Raw genomic sequence first — 22,572 nt, 5'->3', positions numbered from 1 at the left:
TGCGGGCAGCGGGCCTGGTGCGGGGAGCCAGGCCACTGGCCTTGCGTGGGGGTGTCGGCTGGAGTGGCTGTCTGGTGGGGGCAACAGGTGGGGTTGGGGTGGGGGCTGGCTCTGAGGGGACAGTCTTGGAGGCGGGGACCACTTCGGACAGGGGTGGTGGTAGGGGTGGAGGAGAAGAAGAGGGTCAGTAAGTCCACCATAGGGTGTGGGAAGGGAGATGGAGGAACAGGAAGGGGAGATGCTGATTCCTGACCCAGATGGCTGAGTGCATGATGACACAGGAAAAGAGGCAGATGAGTTGGGGGCCAGGGAGAGGCCAGGGGAGAAGATGGTGAGTTGAGTATTAGAGCTGTTGGGTTTGAGTGGTTCAGAGGGAGACCCCTGTGGGAATCGCCAGTGGTAGGACACTTCGCAGTGGCTTGATTGTGATGCGGCTACATCATGCCTATAGTCCTGGCACCCAAGGGGTCTAGGGATGCTGCTGCAGGATCTTTATTTCCAGGCCTCAGGCCGTTGTGGTTCACGTGAGCAGGTGTCTCTGGTTCCTCTGTGGTGTCAGGGTGGAATGACCTGAGTTGAGCTCCCTCGGTTACCTTGCAACCGATATTCAGGCTGCTGTGGCTTGTTCAGACCTGCATCTCGCTGTATCTCACTCCCCAGGGCTGTTTGCTGCCTGCTGAGGGACATCAGTGGATCAGAGGTGGAGCCTGTGGGGCTTACGCTTGCTCGCATTCACCGCTAGTCCCATGTGCTTGGAAGCAGGTGTCTGCACTTAGTTTTCAGACCCAGGGTCCACTGAGGCCCAGGTGAGCGGTCAGGTTGTGGCTAGTATGTGATCAGCAGCTCCAGATCTCCCTCTTCAATGAGCTGAATTATTTAATCTCCTTGAGGTTGGTCCGAGAAAGCTGTGGCTCTTGTGGGCTCCTGCCCAGTGCTCAGGGTTTACTGGCTGCTGGAGTTATGAGGAATGTGCTTTCTTTGCTGAGCTGAAGGGCCACCTGGCTTTGGGGGTTTGCGTGCGAACCCAGTGACACAGCTCGGCATGGCTTATGTTGAGAAACAGCGTCCCCAAGGGACTGTGAGCGATGAGCTGTTGGACTGCCTTTCCTGGGTCATCAGCCCAGGTTCTTGTTGGTGACTCTGGGAATTGATTCTTCTCTGGCTCCTGTGCTAGAAGGGAAAGTCCAGGGGCCTGCTGCAGGGGTGGGTCATTCCCATGTCCCCACATGGTGGCCTGACCCTCAGACAGACTCATGGCTGCCTCTGGCCAGTAGTGTCCATGGCCTCCTCACCTCCCATGCCTCCTTCTGACCCACTTTGGGCTTGGTGCGGTTGGCCCAGCACCTCTGTTATCCTCTGCCATGTCATGTGGCAGCCATAATACACGTGGGTGTCCTTCAAGCCAAGGGCTGGGACTCTGGGGGCTTAGACGGTGCCTGGTCGACTTAGCATGTGTGGTGGGATGACTGCTTAGTTGAGGTGAATGAGGAGGAAGCCGCTTCTTCACTCAGCGATGATGTGTGGGATGCTGGGAGGGATACCTGCTTACCCCTGCCTTCATGACCTCTGCTAGTGTGCATCCTAGCAGGGGCGTGGACTGGAGCCTCCGGGAGCCAGTCCTGGGTGAGTCCTGCCCTGCTGTTAACGAGCTAACTAGCGATGGGTTTCTCCCAGACCGGCTTGGCTCTGTGTGTTGAGAGATGGTGCCTCTAAGGTTGTGGCCGGGCAGTCAGTGCTCAGCACACGCTTCCTGCAAGACGCAGGGTGCCTTCCAGGCCCGGGCCCTTCCTTGTCCCTGCACCCTCCTCCCCTGCGGAGCATTCGTCTTGGTTTGCCATCAGCAACCTCCTCACGCTTGTCTGTCTCCATAGAGAGCAGGGTCTGCGGCTATCTCTGTGTGTCCAGCATCAGCACACAGATCACCGGGCCTGGGCGGGGGCCTTCCAAAATGGTCTTGCTCAGCTGTGCAGTCTTTGCTTTTCCATTGGACGGTCAAGCTCTGCTCTTTCCACTGTAGTTTCTACGCACTCACCTACCCACCACTTTCTCCCAATGGTTGTTTTTTAGCATCTAACCAGACCCCTGTGGTATTCGTGTTTCTTCTAACATCTCTGTGCACTCGTGCGAGGGTTTCAAAACGTGGGTGATCCCATCACGGGTGTGACCGTTTGGGCTTGCGGCGGATGCTCTGCAGGCTCTGCTGACTGTCCTCACCCACGTGATGCCCGCGGCACCGGGGACATCTGCTGCTCTGGGAGCGCGCTGGGTGCCTATGGCGCAAGGGGAACCTCTTGGTGTGTCTCTTATGAATGACTCCTCCTACTTTGTCTTTCACTGACCTTATGCTCTGCTGGTCGGATGAGGTGTGTGAGCACGTAGGGTTGTGTGCATTGGTGTAAGTATGGATACCGTTTTCTTTTTTTTTTTTTTAATTTTTTTTAAAGACTTTTTTTTTAAATTTATTTATCTGACAGAGAGACAGCACAGGTAGGCAGAGCGGCAGGCAGAGGGAAAGGGAGAAGCAGGCTCTCTGCTGAGCAGGGAGCCCGATGCGGGGCTCGATCCCAGGACCCTGGGATCATGACCTGGGCCGAAGGCAGCCTCTTAACCACTGAGCCACCCAGGCGCCCCTGGATACGGTTTTCAAATTTTACATATGTTTTTGACTCAGAAACTTAACAGTTTTTAATAGTCAAACTGAACAGTGTTCATTAATGTCTGGGGTTTTGCGTCTGGCTTATAACATCCTTTCCTACTTCAAGACTGTAAAAGATTTAGGTGTGCTTTCTACTCGGACTTTTGCATTTCATCTTTCCATTTAACTCTTATGTGCATCTGGAGTTCATGTTGGGGTGAGGTGAGGTGTGGGGAGGCTGGTGTTTTCCCTGAGCGTTTAACTTGCTGTTTCAACATTATTTATTGACTAATCTGTCTGTATGATTTAAAACTCTGTCTTTCTTGTGTAACATTTCTTCCTTCTTGGTGTTCATTTCTGGACTTTTTATATAGTTCCATTGATTTTTTTAATTATTTATTTGCGAGAGAGAGAATGAGAGAGCATGAGAGGGAGGAGGGTCAGAGGGAGAAGCAGACTCCCTGCCGAGCAGGGAGCCCGATGCGGGACTCGATCCTGGGACTCCAGGATCATGACCTGAGCCGAAGGCAGTCGCTTAACCAACTGAGCCACCCAGGCGCCCAGTTCCATTGATTTAATACACTTTAACATAATATAGGACAATTCTTCCTCTTCATATAATTTAAAAAATTTAACTGGCTATTCTTTTTCTTTTTTTTAATTGGCTATTCTTGGGCATTAATTCTTCCATATGAATTTTGGACCATTTCATCAAATACCCTCCAATATCCTGATTCATGTATTTGTAGATTCAGGAAAATTGAACTTTACAAAATTGAGTCATATGGGAGGATTTTGATTTTATTCCTTCCTCCTTTATTCCTTCCTTTTTAAAAAAATACTTATTATTTTAGAGAGCACGAACAAGCAAGTTGGGGGGAGGGACAGAGGGTGAGAATCTTACATCAGACTCCCTGCTGAGCTTGGAGCTTGATCCCATGACCCGTGAGACCATGACGGGAGCTGAAACCAAAGTCGGACACTCAACTGACTGAGCCACCCAGGTGCTCCTGAACAGTTTTTTTTAAAAAATGCTGTGCATACTAAGGATAAAAATCAAAACTTTCTCCCTTGCTCGCAGTGCACTGGAGAAGGCAGGCAGACTGGAGCATACAACTGTTAATATTTTGTATTGATCCCATATTCATCATATGAACAAAGGGTTGTGGGAATATTGGATCCCTTGCTGGAGGGTTGGGAGTGTCCTGGGTGAGGTAACAGGAATTGGCTGTTGAGGAGGGAGCAGGAGTCTCCATGGTAGAGAGGCCAGGGCAGGGCGTGCTTGCAGAGGACAGGCAGAAGCAGAGGTGCTGAGAGTCCAGCCCGTGGCCTGGGGTTTTCAGGTGGCCGGGACACCTAGAATGTAAAGGGGTGAGAGAGAAGCGGTGAGGGGTTCGGGTCTAGGTTGGAACAGCCCACGTTGGAGGTGTTAGGTTCTGTGGGCAGCAGGAAGAGGGGTAAGCAGCAGTGTGGCATCATGCTAGGATCCGTGTTGGCAAAGATCAGCACTCTGAGCACGGAGGAGGCATGGAAGTGGCCGAGGCAGGATGGCCAAGTGAGCCAGTCATCACGGATAGGACCTCAGTGGGGGAGTAGGGCATCTACTGCCTTATGTGACGAGCAGAAGTAGGGAAATAAGAGCAATTGGGGGCGGGGTGCTGATGTTTTTTATAGTGTGTTTGTTACTGAGTGGTGTGCCTTGGTGCCATTAATTTCATTGCCTTAGCAGTGTATTCAGAGAGCATAAGTTTTCTGGGGGGCCAGGGTGGCTCAGTTGGTTGAGCCTCTGACTCTTGGTTTCGGCTCAGGGTCTTGGGATCAGGCCGCAGGTGGGCTTCCCCTCTCTCTCTCCCTCTGCCCCTCACCTGGCTTGTGCTCTCTTTCTTCCTCTCTCTCTCTAAAATAAATAAATCATTTTAATTTTTTTTAAAAGAGAGGAATTTTTTTGGTGAATTTCAGTTTATCAAGTCTTCCCCCCCGCCCCCACCCCATAGCTTTTGCTTTTGGTATCATAGAGATTTTCTTCTGGGTTCCCCCCCCCCCCAGAAATTTCATAGTTTTAACTTTTACATTTAGGTCTGTAAATCATTTTGAGTTTTTGTATGTGGTGTGAAGTATAGGCTGAAGTTTGTTTTATTGCATGTGAGATGTTCAGCACTATTTGTTGAAAAAACTATCCCTTCTCCACTGAAGAGACTTTGTACCTTTGTTGAAAATCAATTGGCCATGTAAGTCTTGAAGTCAGGTAGTATAAATCCTCCAATTTTGTTTTGTTTCAGAATCGTTTTGGCTGTTCTAAGTCCTTACATTTCCATAGGAGTTGTAGAATTAGTCCATCAGTTTCTACAAAAAGCCTACTGGGATTTTGACTGGAATCCATTTAATCTATAGATACATTTGGGAAGAATTGATATCTTTGCACAGTGTATCTCTCCATTTATTTAAATTTTCTTTAGTATCTCTCAGCAATGTGGGGTGCCTGGGTGGCACAGTTAGTTAAGCCTCCGACTCTTGGTTTCCCCTCAGGTTGTGATCTCAGGGTCCCAAGATGGAGCCCAATGCCTGGCTCCATGCTCAGTGCAGAGTTTGCTTGTCCCTCTCCCTCCCCCTCTGCCCCTCACCCCACTCATGTGTGTGTGCTCTCTCTCTCTCAAGTAATACATCTTAAAAATATATATCAGCAGTGTTTGATAGATTTAGTGTATTGTCTAACACATCTTTTGTCAAATTTATTTTTAAATATTTCATATTTTGGGGGGTGGGGGAAAATATTTCATATTTTTTTACTCAGCAAATGGCATGACTTTCCATTTTTTATTGTTTATTGTTAGCAAATAGAAATACAGTTGTTTGTTTGTTTAAAGATTTTATTTATTTGTCAGAGCACAAGCAGGGGGAGTGGCAGGCAGAGGGAGAAGCAGGCTTCCCGCTGAGCAGGGAGCCGGATGTGGGGCTCCATCCCAGGATCCTGGGATCATGACCTGAGCTGAAGGCAGGTGCTTCACCGACTGAGCCACTCAGTAGTCCCAATACAGTTGATTTTTTTAATACTGACTTTACATCCTGTGTTCTTACTAGTGACTTATTGATTCTAGTCCCAGTTGTAGATTCTGTAGGATTTTCTGCATAAACAATCATATCCCCTGTGAATAAAAGCAGTTTTACTTCCTTCTGTTCAATTTGAATTCCCTTTATTATTTTTTTTTGCCTTATTGCACTGGCTAGACCCTCTACTACGATGGTGAAGAGACGTGATGAGAGCAGACATCCTTACCTTGTTCCCTAATTTAAAGGGATAGCATTTAGTCTTTCACCATTAAGAATGATGTTCCTAGGGCGCCTGGGTGGCTCAGTTGGTTAAGCGACTGCCTTCGGCTCAGGTCATGATCCTGGAGTCCCGGGATCGAGTCCCGCATCGGGCTCCCTGCTCTGCAGGGAGTCTGCTTCTCCCTCTGACCCTCCCCCCTCTCATGTACTCGCTCTCTCTCATTCTCTCTCTCTCAAATAAATAAAATCTTTAAAAAAAAAGAATGATGTTCCTATAGGTTTCCCTTAGGTGCTGTTTATCAGGTTGGGGAAGTCCCTTTTATTTCTATTTGCTGATAATTTTGATTACAAGTGGATGTTGGATTATGACAAATGCTTTTTCTGCATTTATTGAAACAATTATATGTTTGTTTTTTTTTCCTTTTTTGGTCTGTTAATGTGAATTACATTGGCTGTGCTTAAAAATACTAAACCAACCTTGTATTCATGGGATAAACCCCATTTGATCATGCTGTATTACTCTTTTTACATGTTGTATATGATTTGATAAAATATTGTTAAGAATTTTTTCATTTGTGGGGCATCTGGGTGGCTCAGTCTGTTAAGCGTCTGCCTTTGGCTTGGGTCATGATCCCAAGGTCCTGGGATTGAGCCCCACATCAGGTTCCTTGCTCGGCAGGAAGCCTGCTTCTCGCTCTCCCACTCCTCCTGCTTGTGTTCCTGCTCTCACTATCTCTCTGTTTGTCAAATAAATAAATAAATAAAATCTTTAAAAAAAAGAATTTTTTTCATTTGTGTCTACAAGGGAAATTGGCCTATGGTGTACATTATTTGTAATGTCTTTGTCTATTCTTGTTATCAGAGTAATGCTGGCCTCATAAAATCAGTTGGGAAGTATTCCTTTATTTTCAGTTTTCTTGGAAGAATTCATGTAGAGTTGGTATTATTTCTTCCTTAAATGTTTGATAGAATTCTCCAGGGGAACCCTCTAGGCCTAGAGCTTTCTCTGTGGGAAGGTTTTTAACTGCAAGTTCAATTTCTTAATTAGATATTATGTTATTTAGGTTATCTATTTCCTCTTGCATGAGCTTTAGTAGTTTATGTGTTTTAAGGAACTTGTCTATTTTTAGGTCTTTTATTGAGATATAATTGACTCAACCCTGAGATCAAGAGTCTCACATGCCTCTGACTGAGCCAGCCAGGTGCCCCTGACTTGTCTGTTTCTTTTAAAGTGTTCAGTTTACTTAAAAAAAAAAGTTCAATTTACTGGCATAACATTATTCATAATGTATTTTTATTTTCTAATTTATTTCTAATTTCTAATATCTCTAGAATCTAGTGATATCACCTCTCATTCTTTTTTTTTTTTTTTTTTAATTGAGAGAGAAAGAGAATGATAGAGAGCATGAGAGGGAGGAGGGTCAGAGGGAGAAGCAGACTCCCTGCTGAGCAGGGAGCCTGATGCGGGACTCGATCCTGGGAGTCCAGGATCATGACCTGAGCCAAAGGCAGTTGCTTAACCAACTGAGCCACTCACGTGCCCCACCTCTCTTGATACTGGTAATTTGTGTCTTTTTTTTCCCCCTGATCTATCAGGATAGAGGTTATCAAATTTATTTATCTTCTCAAATAACTAGCCTTTGGTATCACTGATTTTTTTTCTGTCATGTTTTCTATTTCTTTGATTTATGTACTAATATTATTTCTTTTCTTTTGCTTCATTTGAGTGTCTAGTTTCTTTTCTTTTTTTTTTTTTTTAAAGATTTTATTTATTTGAGAGAGAGAGAGAGAGAGTGGGGAGGAGCAGAGGGAGAGGGACAAGCAGATTCTGTGCTGAGTACAGAGCCTGATGTGGGGCTCGATCCCATGACCCTGAGATCATGACCTAAGCCAAAATCAAGAGTCAGATGCTTAACCAACTGGGCTATCCATGCACACCTGAGTGTCTAGTTTCTTAAGGTGGAAGATCACATCATTCTTGGGCGCCTGGGTGGCTCAGTTGGTTAGGCGACTGCCTTCGGCTCAGGTCATGATCCTGGAGTCCCGGGATCGAGTCCCGCATCGGGCTCCCTACTCAGTGGGGAGTCTGCTTCTCCCTCTGACTCTCCCCCGCCCCCATGATCTCTCTCTCTCTCATTCTCTCTCTCAAATAAATAAATAAACAAATCTAAAAAAAAAAAGATCACATCATTCTTCTTTTCTAATACAGTCATTTAGTGCTATAAATTTCCCACAAATTTTGGTGTATTTTTTCATTTTCATTCACTTCAAATGCTTTCTAATTTTACTTTTGATTTCTTTTTTGCCTCATGTATTATTTTGAAGCATATTAAGTAGTTTTTAAAATACTTGGGGATTTCTCAGATAGCTTTCTCTTACTGACTTTTAATTCCATTGTAGTCAGAGAACATACTTTGTATGACTTGAACTCTTTTAAATTTACTGAGATTTGTTTTACTGCCCAGAATATAGTCAGTCTTGAAAAATATTCCATGTGCTTTTGGAAAGAATATATATTTTACTGTTAATGAAAAAATGGTTCTGTAAATACTACTTAGGTCAAGTTGGTTGACAATATTGTTCAGGTCTTTTGTACCCTTACTGATTATCTGTACAATTGTTTCACCAATTATAGAGAAATCTCTGCTGTAATTTGTATTTGTCTATGTTTTCTTGCATTTTCATTAGTTTTGGCTTTGTGTATTTTGAAGTTCTGTTATTAGGCACATAAATGTTTACGATTGTTATGTCTCTGGAAGATTCAGTTTGTCTAATATTGACAGGCACTCCAGCTTTCTTATAACTAGTGTCAGCCCTGTCTTTTACCATCCTTTTTCTTTAACCTCTTTATGTTAACATATGCAGTCTTTCTTGTGGTTTCTTGAGTATATGAGACACAGTTATAATAACTGTCTAAATGTCCTTGTTCACTAATTTTTCTGCATCATTTCTGGATCAATTTATATTTATTGATTCATCCTCATTGTGGGTTGTATTTTTTTGCTTCTTTGCATGCCTGGTAATTTTTTATTAGATGCCAGAAATTGTTATTTTACCTTGTTGATGCTGGATATTTTTGTGTTCCTACTATCATTCTTTTTATTTTTTATTTATTTTTTAAAAGATTTTATTTATTTATCTGACAGAGAGAGACACAGCGAGAGAGGGAACACAAGCAGGGGAAGTGAGAGAGGGAGAAGCAGGCTTCCCGCGGAGCAGGGAGCCCAATGTGGGGCTCGATCCCAGGACCCCGGGATCACGACCCAAGCCGAAGGCAGACACTTAATGACTGAGCCACTCAGGCGCCCCTATCATTCTTTTTAAAAAAATATTTTATTTGAGTGTGAAAGAGAGCACGAGGGAGAGGGAGAAGCAGAGCAGGGAGTCTGATGTGGGGCTCGATCCCAGAACCATGGGATCATGACCTGAGCCAAAGGCAGACGCCCAACTGACTGAGCCACCCAGGCGCCCCCTTATTATTATTCTTGAACTTTGTGCTGGGATGTAGCTAAGTGACTTAGGAACAATTTGATCTTTTCAGGTATTACTTTTAGCTTTGTTAGGTGAGACCAGAACAGCATTTAGTTTACGGCTAACTTTACTTTTTTATTGAGGCAAAACCATTTTGAATGTTCTTCCCAATACCCTGTGAGTTGTGATGTTTTCCCCTCTGGCTGCTGGGAGCAGCCTCGTTCTGGGCCTGTTGTGAGTCCTGAGGATTGTTTTTGCTGACCCTTTTGGGTAGTTCTTGCCCTGGCCTTTGGTAATCTCTTCTTAAACATGGCACTCGTATTACGGCAGCTCCCCTGCTGCTGTAATAAATTACCATAAAATTAGTGGCTTAAATGACATATATTTGTTATCCTAAAGTTCTTGAGGTCAGATGTCTGACACAGATCTCACCAGCCTAAAATCCAGGGGTCAGCAGGGCTGTGCTCTTTACTGCGCTCTCTGGGGAGAATCTGTTTCCTGCTCTTTCAGGTTGTGGCAGAATTTGGTTCATTGCGGCTGTAGGAACAAAGTCCCTGTTTGGTCACTGGCTGTAAACTAAGGGACATATCTGACTTCTAGAGTCCACTCACATTGTGTGGTCCAGAGCCTCCTTCCTCTGTCTTTAAAGCCAGCTATGGTGGCTTGAGTCCTTCCCACACTTTGAACTTCTCCTCTTCCTTCTTCCGTCTCATCTCCTTGACCCCACTGGGAAGAGTTCTCTACATTTAAGGACTTATACACTTAGGCTGGTCTCACCCACATAATCCCCCCACCACAGGGCTTGTACCCTTAATTCTATCTGCTGAGTCCCTTTTGTCACGGAAGGTAACATACCACAGGTTCTGGGGTGAGGACATAGACTTCTCTGGGGACATTATTCTGCCACCCAGCACTGGCCAGGAAGTCAGCTGAGTGACCAGGGACCCTCTGCAGGTCTCTGGAGTTCTCTCTGGTATTAGAGTCTGCAAACTGCCAGGACCTGGGTCTCCCAAGATACTACTCCCAATCTGTCTCAACTTAGGTGTATTGCTGAGTCCTCCTGATTCCTGGATGCACCCTCCAGGCTGTGAGCTGGAGTGGGCACAGGGCTCCTGTCCTTCATTTCCTGATGTCCATCACTGAGATGACAGAACTACCATTCCTTTTTAGTTGTTTTGGTCAGGAGAGCAAGTTGGTCCATTACTCCCATCCGGGCTAGGAGCTGATCTTGTTTACTTACTTTTTGTTCCTGTTTGAGTTGGGTGCACATGGCCTTTTGCACTCGTATGAAGAGCGTTCCAAACTTGCTGATTTTGAGTTGGTTTAGCCCTTGTTTCTTCCTGGGTGGTGGAGACAGGCATCTGTGGCTTTTCTCAGAGCAAAGCCTCTGCCCCAGGGACAGCTGCTTGCCTTGTACATACAGACCAGGTCTAGGAATTCAGGGTTTAGGGTCTATCTGATGATGTGCCGCCGCCTTTGAGAAGTATCTTTGGGCTCTTTCTGGAACCTGCTGACAGCTGCGACATTTTCAGCCCTTCATTCTTTTGGAGTTTGCGGTTTTTGGCCTTCTTCTTGCTCTGCCACAAATGAAATGTGTGTTTCTATTTCTTGTTTCTCTTGTTACTTTTAGATGCTTTCCAGGAAGAAAGGAGAAACACCGTGGTGATGCCAGCATCTTTAAGCCAGAGTCTTCTCCATCTGCTTTCTATCGGCCTGGGATTCCTGGAGATTTCTGGTTTGCTAATTTTATCTTGTTTTCTAGTGCTCTTGTGGATTTATTCTTTTAAAACTTGCATCTTTGGGACACCTGGCTGGTGCAGGCAGTAGAGCGTGCAACTCTTTTTTTTTTTTTTAAGATTTTTATTTATTTATTTGACAGAGAGGGAGTGCAAGCAGGGGGAGAGGCAGAGGGAGAGGGAGAAGCAGGCTTCCTGCTGAGCAGGGAGCCCGATGCGGGGCTCGATCCCAGGACCCCGGGATCATGACCCGAGCCGAAGGCAGATGCTCAATGACTGAGCCCCCCAGGTGCCCCTGCATGCAACTCTTGATCTTGGGGTTATGAGCTTGAGCCCCATGCTGGGTGTAGAGATTAGTTAAAATGAGGGCACCTGGGTGGCTCAGTCGTTGAGCGTCTGCCTTTGGCTCAGGTCATGATCCCAGGGTCCTGGGATCAAGTCCCACATCGGGCTCCCTGCTCCGCGGGGAGCCTGCTTCTCCCTCTCCCACTCCGCCTGCTTGTGTTCCTGTTCTCGCTGTCTCTCTCTGTCATATAAATAAATAAAATCTTTAAAAAAAAAAAAGATTAGTTAAAAAGAAAACTTAAAAAAAATAAGATGAAATAAAAACTTGCATCTTTTCTGTCATTTCATTGAGGTTTTGGTGGGATGATGCTTGCTTGGGACCAGTCTGCCTTCCTGACCTGGAGTTCTCACTCACTTGTAATTGTGCCGCCCCGCACCCTGTGACGTCTCAGCTGCTCTTTCCTTCCTGTGTGTCTGTAGCCAGCTGAGGGTCGTCTTGCTTGGTTGGGGGCAGGTCCTGGCAACTCGCCTTTATCCCCTCTGTCCTTTCATGTCTGAGGGGTAATCGGGAGGGCCCGGGGTGGAAGTGATCGGTGAGGGGCAATGCAGTCGCAGCAGGCAGGAGACACCGTGTTAGAAAGCTGCCAGCTACCGTGCTGATGGCCTGTGGCCCCTCTGAGCTTGCGGGCCTTGGAGAGTGTGACGTAGGTCTGAATTCGTGCCCAAGTGGTAAAGGGGTAGAGGCACTTTCTTCTTTGGGTCCATCTGTTGCAAGGGATGCTTCAAAGCATGCAGTGTTTGAAAGCTGCAGCTCTTTGTTTTTAAAGATTGATTGATTGATTTGAGAGAGAGCGAGCGAGCAGGGGAGGGGCAGAGGGGGAGAGAAGAGAGAGTCTCAAGAAGATTCCCCACTGAGCATGGAGCCTGATGCGGGGCTTGATACCATGACCCAAGCCGAAACCAAGACCGACCGCGCTCCCCAGGCGCCCCGAAAGCTGCACCTCTCAAATGCCGTGGGCTGTTTGGATGGTTGGTTTCTGGCGGCAAGGAACCTGGATCCCCATGCTGCCCAGCCAGTCCCTCTGAGCCACGAGGAGGCTCATTCTGTGCTGTGCCAGAACTCTCAAGCACAGGGGATCTGGAGCCTGCAGTGATCAAGGCCCTCGTTCTTGGCCCTCGGGGCAGGTTTCCATGCCCTCACAGACTGTTGGTGATGGCAGGCTTATGTATGCCCTCTCTTCTTTACAGAGAAAGGGAGGATGCTGTAGGTGGTGACCCACACTTGCCCAGGTCACCGTGTGGGCTGACATCACCCCGGTGGGGCTGCCAGGTGGGGCAGAGGAGAACTGGTGGCTGTTGAGGGAAGCTGCCTTCTGTCCTCCGTGAGTGGCTCTGCCGTGGTATGGCAGATAGCTCCCCCCAGGAAAAGGCACTGAAATCAGGGGTTTTTTTTTTGTTTTTTTTGTTTTTTTAAAGATTTTATTTATTTATTTGAGAGAGAGAATGAGAGAGAGAGAGCATGAGAGGGGGGAGGGTCAGAGGGAGAAGGAGGCTCCTCGCCGAGCAGGGAGCCCAATGCGGGACTCGATCCAGGGACTCCAGGATCATGACCTGAGCCGAAGGCAGTCGCTTAACCGACTGGGCCACCCAGGCGCCCTATTTATTTATTTTTTAAAAGATTTTATTTATTGAGAGGGAGAGAGAAGGATAGCATGAGAGGGAGGAGGGTCAGAGGGAGAAGCAGACTCCCCGCTGAGCAGGGAGCCCGATGTGGGACTCGATCCAGGGACTCCAGGATCATGACCTGAGCCGAAGGCAGTCGCTTAACCAACTGAGCCACCCAGGCGCCCCAGGGGGTTTTTTGATGAGTTTTATTTTTTTTAATTTTTTAGAGTGCGTGGGGGGGGTGGCGCAGGGGGGCAGAGGGAGAAAGAGTCTCAAGCACACTCCCTGCTGAGCAGGGAACCTGACGTGGGGCTTGATACCAGGACCCCAAGATCATGACCTGAGCCAAAATCAAGAGTTGGAGACTTAACGGACTGAGCCCCCCAGGCACCCCAGAAATCTTATTTTATACAAACACAGTGACTGCCTGTAAATGGAAGAGGGGTATGATTTAATTGCTGTGCTTTTGCTTACTCCAGGTTTGAGAAGAAGCTGTCCATGTTCACACTGGGTGAGGCGAAGCCAAGATGACAGAGTCCTACGTGAAGAGTGAGTGTGTAGGGCCCCAAGGGCAGGATGCGGGGGGTGGGGGGGATTGCCGCCTAGCTTTTGAGTTTGGGTCCCAGAGGAGCACCTGGCCTTGAGTGAATGAGGCTTGAAGGAAGGACTATTGCAGGGCATGCGTTCTCTGTGTTCAGTAAAAACAAAAAAGAAAACAAAGTGGTTGTCTCTGTAGTGACTGAATCATAGGGGGACGATTTGGCTGCTGGCTCAGTGCGGCATGGGAATGGTGTTTGCTGGGTACAGGGGGCTTTGTGCTGCGTAGAGGGGACCCTGCGCCCTTGCCCCTTTCTACACAAGACATGGTCCAGCAGCCATTGTGGCTATCCACTCTGTCCCTGAAGCTGGGGCTAGCAGTTTGCTGCCCCACGGAGCTCTCTCTCCAGGATTGAGGACCTATAAGCGCTTATTTGCAGGTACCATGCCTGAGCTCCGGGGACACTGAGGATGGCAGGGTCCTATCTAGGGGGCACCGAGCAGGAGAGGTCTGGCTCTGAGTGTAGGGCGCTGACCAGCAGGGATGGGATGATGAGGAGTTGTCCTTGGGGGCAGTTAGTGGGACTGGGGTGGTCCCCAGGACGGGACAGTTGGCCACCTGGGGGCCGCTTCCCACCCAGCCCTGAGCCCGTAACACCTGCCTTTTACAGCAGCCACGGTCCAGTGGGGGCAGGAGACGTGAAGCAAGCACAGCCTGGGGCCTAAGGTCAGGTGCAGTTAGCCAGAGTGCCCTCCGAGCAGCCGGCCAGTGGATCCCAACAGAGACCCTGGCGAGCAAGGTGGGGGGAGGCAGCATGGGTATAAGAGCACCTCGGATGTATATGGCTGAGGTGGGCAAGGCGGCCAGGCAGCGGGGGCAACGGGAACGTGCAGGAGTGGGAGGGGGCAGGCGTCCTCCGGCTCTGAGGCCGAGGCAGGCGATGGTGGGTGGGCTGGGCTGGGCCTGAGCGCACACACTGGGCTTGGTCACTGCAGAGCTGTCCGCCATCCTGCTGGACGCCATCACCGACAAGGACCCTCTGGTGCGGGAGCAGGTGTGCGGCGCCCTGTGCGCCCTTGGAGAGGCACAGCCTGAGGAAGCCCTCAGCGCCTGCGAGGAGTACCTGTGGCAGCATGAGAAGGTATTCCCTGCCCGGGGCCACAGGCTGGCTGGGGAGGTGAGCTGCCCTTCTGTGGGGCGGGGCCTGTAGGTGAGCATGGGTCTGGAGCTGGGAGCCAGTTGCTGTGGGCAGAGGCCACACCTGCAAGTCCAGCTTCCCTTGAGATGGGGCATTGCCAGGACGGAAGAGCCGCCTTGTCTTGTGTCCGGCGGCTCGGTCCGCGTGGGGGCACTTGGTGGGGTGGCTCGGCGTCCAGCTGTCACGCACGGAGGCTGTGTTGCTGTCCCCATTCACCCCCTGGCCAGGGACCGGACAGCTCTCCCTGCCGGGGTCTGTGCTGTCCCCCAGGGAGAGAAGGCCCCTCGTCATCAGCTACGGTAAGAGGAGCAGGTGGGCCAGCGCTCAGAGGTAGGGGCGCAAGGGGTGGCTGCCCGAGGAGGGGGGCCTTTCCCTCACTGCCCTCCCGCTGACGGCCGCCGCGGCAGCCTCCTGGGGCTTGTGCCCGGTGGGGGGGGCCTGCCGGGCCGTCGGAGAGCTGTCCTCTGAAATCATTGTGTGCCATCTCTCGTTTTTCTGTGTGTGGTGTGGGCCCTTCCGGGAAGGGAAAGAGACTTTTGCAGCCTCCAGAGACCATTTTTCTCTTTGTTTGATTTGACACCTTGATATGGAAAAAGGGATCTCTGTATAACGGGAGTTAACTCGCTCTCATGTGTCAACTGCCATCTCCTGGGGACACAGGTCAGTCCCACCGAGCGGCCCCTGAGCCGATTGCTCCTGGGCTTCTGTGTTTGCGTCGGAGCACTAGGACTGCTGAGGGCACTGGGATTGGAGACGCGCCGTTCGTGGCGCGGGAATGCACGCTTGGGCACCGTGTGAGTCCACCGCGTGTGTCCACCGTGGCTCGTCTGTGGCTTTGAAGAGCTTCGCGCTGCTTCTCTGTGTGGCTGAGGGGCTCCCTCCGTGATGCGCTGAATCGCTGTCTGACGTGACCGCTGACTGGGGCCGCCCTGACCGCTTGAGGAGCCGGCACCGGCCAAAGGGCGCTTACTGAAGGCGGCTACGGGAGCCTTTGTTAGTTTTAGCGATTCGTTGCAAAATTTAAGCGTGCTTCCCGCTTGTCATTTTCTAACTCATTTATAATTTTACTCCTCTTCTAGGCTTTTTGGTTTCTTTAACCAATTTAAACATCTTCCTTCACATTTGCATATTTGCGGTAAAAGTACCTTTAAGCGAGAAGCTCTGTCCTGCCGACAGTGTGCCCCCCTCCAGGCGCCTCCCTCTGCCCTAAGGCCGCCCACATCCATCACAGCCATACTTTATGGGGCCGTGCCTCGGGCGCTGTGCACGTTTCCCAGCCCGTCGACTCTCCCCGGAGGGAGCGTGGGCTGCGCACACAGGGGCGCTCAGGCCGGTGGGTGGGAAGTGACTGAGGGAACAGAGGCAAAAATAGCCGTCCTGGCCTGTCAGGCTTACTCCAGCAAGAGCAAGCTTGTACTTGTCCCAGTTCCGGAGGCCGGGAGTCCAAGGTCCCCGTGCTGGCAACTTCCGTGTGTGGCAGGGACCCACTTCTTGGTGCAGAGACCGCCTTCTCACTGTGTCCTCACACGGCAGGGGGCAGGCCGGGGCTTTCTGGGGTCTCTTTAGAAGGCTCTAGTCCCACCCATGGGGCTCCACCCTCGTGACCTACTCACCTCCCGAGACCCCGCCTCCCACTTTGATCACTTGGGGTGAGGTTCCCACACAGGAATTTCGGGGGCTGCAGTCTCTCACAGTAGTGAAGTCAGTGCGTGTGGTGAGCGCCGGCTCCCAGCTAAGGCCCTGACCCGAGTGTGCAAAGCTGCCCACCTGAGTAGACTCGAACTGTACCCAGCAGGATAGCTCAGCACCAGAGGAAACTCGCCGCACGCACTGGCACTGCCCGTGGCCAAGGCCCGGCCTACACACGGCCTGGGCGTCCGGTTAGTCTCTGCAGTGGTGGGGGGCAGGGCAGAATGACGGGTCCACGGCAGCCCGCCACACCTCAGCCTGTTGAGCGGGAACTCTCACACACACCCACTCCGGGCCTGCGTTGGCCATCAGCGAGCCCAGTGCCCTGTCCCTCGTCTGTCCCCGCTCAGTTCCTGCTGCGCTCAGATGACAGGGCTGTGGTTTTATCACCGTGCACGCAGAGCCTGCTGAGGCCCAGTGGAAAACCTCTGTCGGGGAAGCCACCGCGGCTTGCTCTGATGCGACTGGTGTTCTGCCCGTGGAACTTTTAATAGAAAACGGGGGGAAAAAACACCCACGTTTTCTTTAAAACTAAGCAGCTGTTGCAGTCCCTATTAAAATCCCAATGATGTTTTTTGCAGAAATAGTAAAAGCCATCCTAAAATTCATACGGAATCTCAATGGACCCAGAATAGCCCAAACTGTTTAAAAGGAACAAAGCTGGGGACTCACACCTCTTGACTCCAAAACCTACTACAGGGCTACTGGAGTCAAACAGGGTGGTGGAGACCGACATAGAGACAGACATGTAGACGAAGGGAATGGGATCGAGAGCCTAGGAATAAACCCTCGTGTATGTGGTCGAGTGAATTTTGACAAAATTTATTACCGAGAGAACAAAACCGAAAACTAGAGCTTTTCCCCGAAAAATGAAGGCAGATTATGTGATCTCTTCGTATATCTAGAGATGTTTAGGTGTTGGCTTTTTTCAGGAGCAGAGATCATGTCCATTTGTGGGCCTGGCTGCCTGTGGCCCCCTTGGAGGGAGCCGGTGCCCTGGCCTGAGCGGCGGCCCCATCAACTATACACCCCTGCTTTTCTTGGTTCCTCCAGCCCGAGTTGTCTTTCTTTCTTGCCACTTTGTCTTCGGTCACGCAAGCTCAATCCTGCCGCAGCGCAGGCCTGGGCACCACCTGTGGCACAGAGTGCCCGCCCTCACCTGGATGCTCCATTCCTGGGGCAGGGGAGTCCTCAGGAAAGGCCAGCCTTGGTCTTCCCCTGCGCCCTGCCAGTTTCTTGCCCTCTCCTCCAGACTCTGAGCGCCTGGGGGCTCCTGGCCGGATGGAGCCTTCCGCATGGCTTGGCTGGGCTCCCCTCCGCAGTTCTTGCATTGCAGTGGGGTGTCTGGGCTTCCTGGCCCCGCCCCCCCCGCCCCCACCTGCAGCCTTGCCATCACCACACGTCCTCAGTTAGGGCGAGGATGAGTGCCCCGGGTCGCAGCTGCGAGGTGCAGACAAGGACGATGTCTGGGCCAGCGGCAGGACTTGTGCGGGGCTCACCCAGAGCAGGGGAGAAAGGCTCGGATGGCGGCTGAGTGGGGCGCAGGGACCGGGCAGCGCCGTCATCTTCCATTTTAGTCTCAGGACCCTTGGACATATTTGTCAGCTTGGGGAGGGGTGTGACAGACGGGGCCCCCTGGGGGTGGGGAGGGTGGGGAGGGCCCCTGGGTGAGGAGAGGGCCCTCAGGTGGGAGGGCCGGCCAAGCGGTCTCCTCTGACAGGCACTCACTGGGAGCCTGAAAGATGCCTGGTGGCAGAGACCTCTGTTGTGATGGGACCTCTCGGGGCAGTGCAGCTTCTGGCCGGGAGACCCTGGCCACAGTGGGGAGGGCTGCCGTCTGCTGCTCGTGGGTCTTGCACAGAACACTCTTGGCAGTGCTGACAGTGACGTGCCCCCAGCCACTTCCCACGGTCCTTTCTTTGCGGGGCACGAAGGCTCTGGGCGCACGAGGAGTGGTCAGGCGTGCTCCGTTTCTCCTTGTTGGGGCAGCCACGGGTGATTTTATTTTGAGTAGCCCCTCTAGAGAAAGCAGGAGGCATCAGCAGGGTGCCTGGGTGCTGGGCTCCCCTTCCAGGACCTTCCTCAATGGTTTCTCTGCTCAGTTGGCACATCCTTACCGGACGATGATCCTGAGGGCCATGGAGACGGTTGTGAGCGGCCACATCAGTGAGCTGCGCAAGGACAAGGCCAGGGCCATCATCCTCCTGGCCTCCAGCGAGATGACCAGGGCGAAGGTATGGGCACACCTGTGTGGCTTGGGGAGGGAACCTCTTCACTAGAACTTTCTGCCCAAGCGCATGAAGAACGTGGTCACCCCAATGTTTGGGGTGGAAATTGAAGCAGAGAGCCAACTTCCTAAACCCCAGGGCAGATGTGAGGGTGCCCACATCACAGTGTTTGGGGGGTGGTGCTGGGCTCTGCACGGGACCTGGCCCCCCGGGCAGCACTCTTCTTTCCCTGCAGGTGGAGGTGGCAGGTGCTTGGCGCCTGCTCCTGGGCAGGGGAGGGCCTTGGGAGAGCCTGAAAACGGGGCAGAAGGCCTCCCTGTTGCCTCTTGGGCAGTTTGAGGTGAGGGCCTGGCTCCTTCGTTTGTTGAGCGCCTCAGTGCAGGTTTTGGGGCGGGGGGGACAGGAATTGGTTTGTGACTGGCAGCAGGCCGCCAGCAACGTCCTGGTGGCTGTTGGGAAGCGGTTCATCAGCCAGGTGATGGAGGAGCTGCTGAGCAAGTTCCAGCCTGGGGCCCTGCCACACTACTTCGTGGTGCAGACCCTCGCCAGCCTCGCGGCTTCCAATGGTAGGTACCGCTTGGCCCGCCTCCACCTGCATTCCAGAGCCAGTCGGGAGGCCCTCTCCAGCACGGGGCCCAGGCACCGTCTGCCTCTCCCTGGGACACGGGGGGTGGCGCGTGGAGGCCAGGCCAGGTGAGGCGGGTGCTGGCGGGGCCTCCCTCACACGCCCCCCTCACGCCCCCCTCTTGCAGTGTTCGGCATGGTGCCCTTCCTGACGTCCATCCTGAGCACCATGCTGCCCATGCTGGGCATGGCCAAGCATGATACGATGAGGGTGGCGTTCTGCTGTGGTAAGACGGGGTCTCTGAAGGCGGGTGAGGTCTCCGGGGAGGCGGCTGGGAGCTGCCTGCCCGCCCCTTGGCCTTTGTGGAGGGTCATGAGTCCTTTAGGCTAAGGAGGGTAGAGCACTCGCAGGTGACTGCAGAGGTGTGGGCGGAGACTCGGCCTCTCCCTCTGGCTGCTTCTGGCTATTGGTAGGGACCCCCTCTACCTTACAGTGCAGTTCCCCGAGGCTTGGACACTTGTGGTGGTGCGGGAAGAGACCTCCCCAGAGCTGCAGAGACTTCCCGTTTTTCTCCCTGCCCAGTGCTGGGTGTCTCGGAAAGGGGCATTCACGCTCCTCCTTCCTCCTGTGTCTGGGCAAGAGATGGCACCGTGGTGGGCCCTTGGTGGAAAGGGAGGCATTCCCACTGGAAGGGGAGCAGAGGCTCCTGAAACACAGAGGGGGTGCGGGGGGCTGGGCCTCCCTCAGAAGCCACCGCACTGCCCTTATCCTTCAGCTTCCTCAGGAACGCTGTCAGCTCTGGCACTGAGGGGAGGGAGGGGGCACCAGGTCAGCCGAGACCCTCGGAGCAGGCCTGCGGTTAGGAGGGTCTCAGACGCGGGAGAGGCTGGTGACAGGATGGGGTCGGGAGCACCCAGAGCTCAGCTGAGGGGTTGCTGGGTCTTTGCCTGCTGGCCTTGTGCTGCTGTTGCTCCTCGGTGCCCTGGGGGCGGGCGGGAGCCTGGGGAAGCTACCAGCCCGCGCACACCTGGAGGCTGTCGAAGCCGGGATACCTGCTCACAGTCGCTTTGGGTCCCAGGGCCTCCCGCAGGGGCTCCAGCTTCTGCCACCCTCCGCCGGCCCCTCGTCCCGTCTCCCGTGTCCCCGCCGTGGCCTCCTTCCTGTCTTCTCATAGGCTCCTCCCACTGTGGCTGACGGCAGACTCCCTGGGTTGTATGTGGAAACCCTCCTCAACGTAGTTTTGGCTAAAAAGAGAATTTGCGACAGGATCCCAGGGCTGCTGACCCAGGGTTTCCCACTGAGCAGGAATGCGGAGCAGGACACAGAAGGGGCAGGCCGTGCGGGTGTGGGGGCGGGAGCCTCTGGTATATACTTGGAGGTGCTGAAAACAAGGCAGGGGGCTTGGGGGGCCAGCTGGGACTGGGTGCGTCCAGGCTGGAGGGGAGGGAGAAGAGCCCCAGGGCACAGTCACTGTCCGCCCCACACAGCTCCTTGGAAGGACACACCGCAGCCTGCAGCTGCTGAGGCCTGGAGCAGGAGGCCGGCCTGCAGTGCTGAAGAACTGATTCCTTCCCCTTGGCGGTTTTTGCTACGTCTGTGTCTTCTCTCGTGTGTGAAGCGAGGGGGTTTCACCAGCAGATGCTCGGCCGCAGGGCATCCCCGTAGCCAGGTGCCCACGCCTCACCACAGATGAGCATGCCCGCCTGCGACTGGAGGAGAGAGCGGCCCTTCCTGCTGGCACGGGGCACCGTGAGCGGGCCGAGGCCTCCTGTCCTTGCAGGTGGGCCTGTGTCCACTGAGGCCAGTGGCCCTGGGCCAAGCACAGAACTTTGTGCACGGTGGAAAGTCCTCACTGGTTGAGTTCCTAGGACGCTTCGGCCAGGTGGGGGAAGAGCTGGGATGCGCAGAGGTGGAGTTGGCATCCCCCAGACAGCCAGGTGCGCAGTGGGCCTGGCCATCTTGGCAGCACCGACAGCAGCCCCGATGACCACCCCAGAGGAAAGTCCCTGAGACTTGGGGGAAGCAGACAGTCCAGGGAGAAGAAAGCGGGCAAGAAAGAAAAGGCATCATTAACCCCTCAGGGAGGGGAGAGGGAAAGCAGAGCATGTTGCCATGAGGCAGCTACTTTCAGAGAGCACAGCTGAGCTTTTCGGGGTTACGATGACAGATGGCGACCAGAAATGGAAGAGAAGGTTGAGGAAATTCCCCAGAAAACAGAGCAAAAATACAAACATATGGAAAATAGAGAAAGAAGGAAGGATTGGCATGAAGTTGCATTCAAATAGTGGATACCCTTGAAAGAATGAACGGAGCAAATGGGTGGAAGAGTGAAGTCCCCAGCATGCCCCGGAGCGGGGGGTTCCAGGCAGCGGGGTCCTCCGAGCACCCACACCAAGATGCTTTTATGGGACAGCCTTCTCCCCAGCTCAGAGGAGGGCACCATGAACTGATGGACTTGCTATGTGAATGGGCAGGTCCGTGGCCAAGGGAGGCCCGGGATGCTGGCAGGAGATGCGGAGATGGCATTAGTGACCCCTGCCTGGGGAGCCAAGCTGGCGTGACGTGAGCTGGCTGCCCTGGCCTTGGGGGAGGCAACGTGGAACGCTGCAGACTCGTTATGAGCAACCCCAGCGCTTGCTTCTGGAGGAAAAGAAATCGAGCTTGGGGAAGGTATAGGAGAACAGCTCTTTGACCTTCCGCGCATGTGTGTAACTGAGTAACAGTCAAAACCTAGTAACAAAGTGGGAAGGTCAGTTTCTGCTTCCGGCAATATAGTGGTCTGTTACCCTGAAAAACCTCACTACAAAATGCCAGGAAGCGCCGGTCAGTTTGACCACCATCCTGATTACGGAGCTCAGAGAGGCGAGAGCATCGGGTGGACAGGGAGGATGAGAGCAGGGGTCTGGCCCTGCTCCACGAGGCAGCAGCTGTGCGGCGGGTGGGGGCGAGTTGGCCTGGGCTGGACCCTCCAGGGGCCCGTGTTGCTCCAGGACATGGTTTTCTCCTGAAATTTCTTTATCTTTTATTTTTAAAAGATTTTATTTGAGAGAGAGGGAGAGCGAGCACAAGCAGGGGGAGCGGCAGAGGGAGAAGCAGACCCCCCGCTGAGCAAGGAGCCTGGACTCGGGGCTCAATCCCAGGACCCCGAGGTCATGACCTGAGCTGAAAGCAGACGCTTCACCGACTGAGCCACCCAAGCGCCCCTCTTCTAAAATTTCTTTAAATTCTCTCTCTTTCTCGGGAACTCATAACCGTGATTGCCCTCATGTACACCTAGGGGTCAGGCTTATTCTTT

At 52.3% G+C, this 22,572-nt stretch overlaps 1 protein-coding gene across 25 annotated transcripts in view; it reads left to right on the top strand.

The window, feature by feature from the left end:
- The window catches only part of MROH1 (maestro heat like repeat family member 1), a 69,764-nt gene that overhangs the window by 748 nt on the left and 46,444 nt on the right, over positions 1-22,572 (top strand). For 14 of the 25 annotated variants that reach the window (XM_064587683.1, XM_064587686.1, XM_064587684.1 and 11 more), the window contains 6 exons: positions 11,004-11,108; positions 13,539-13,608; positions 14,593-14,774; positions 18,587-18,718; positions 19,116-19,278; positions 19,465-19,563. In XM_064587683.1, the coding sequence (XP_064443753.1) occupies positions 13,587-13,608; positions 14,593-14,774; positions 18,587-18,718; positions 19,116-19,278; positions 19,465-19,563 (598 nt within the window). In that variant the 5' untranslated portion in view covers positions 11,004-11,108; positions 13,539-13,586. Of the gene's footprint in view, positions 1-11,003; positions 11,109-12,568; positions 12,777-13,538; positions 13,609-14,592; positions 14,775-18,586; positions 18,719-19,115; positions 19,279-19,464; positions 19,564-19,598; positions 21,948-22,572 lie in introns of those variants that run through there. The other 11 variants (XM_064587693.1, XM_064587698.1, XM_064587701.1 and 8 more) reach the window with 5 other exon arrangements.

This window comes from Mirounga angustirostris, unplaced genomic scaffold, assembly GCF_029215605.1.
Source record: "Mirounga angustirostris isolate CCGP_5_RB_7025 unplaced genomic scaffold, mMirAng1.0.hap1 SCAF_4, whole genome shotgun sequence".
In the NCBI taxonomy this organism is placed as follows: Eukaryota; Metazoa; Chordata; class Mammalia; order Carnivora; family Phocidae; genus Mirounga; species Mirounga angustirostris.
The sequence above is the reverse complement of the archived record's forward strand: the minus strand, read 5'-3'. Positions and strand labels throughout refer to the sequence as shown.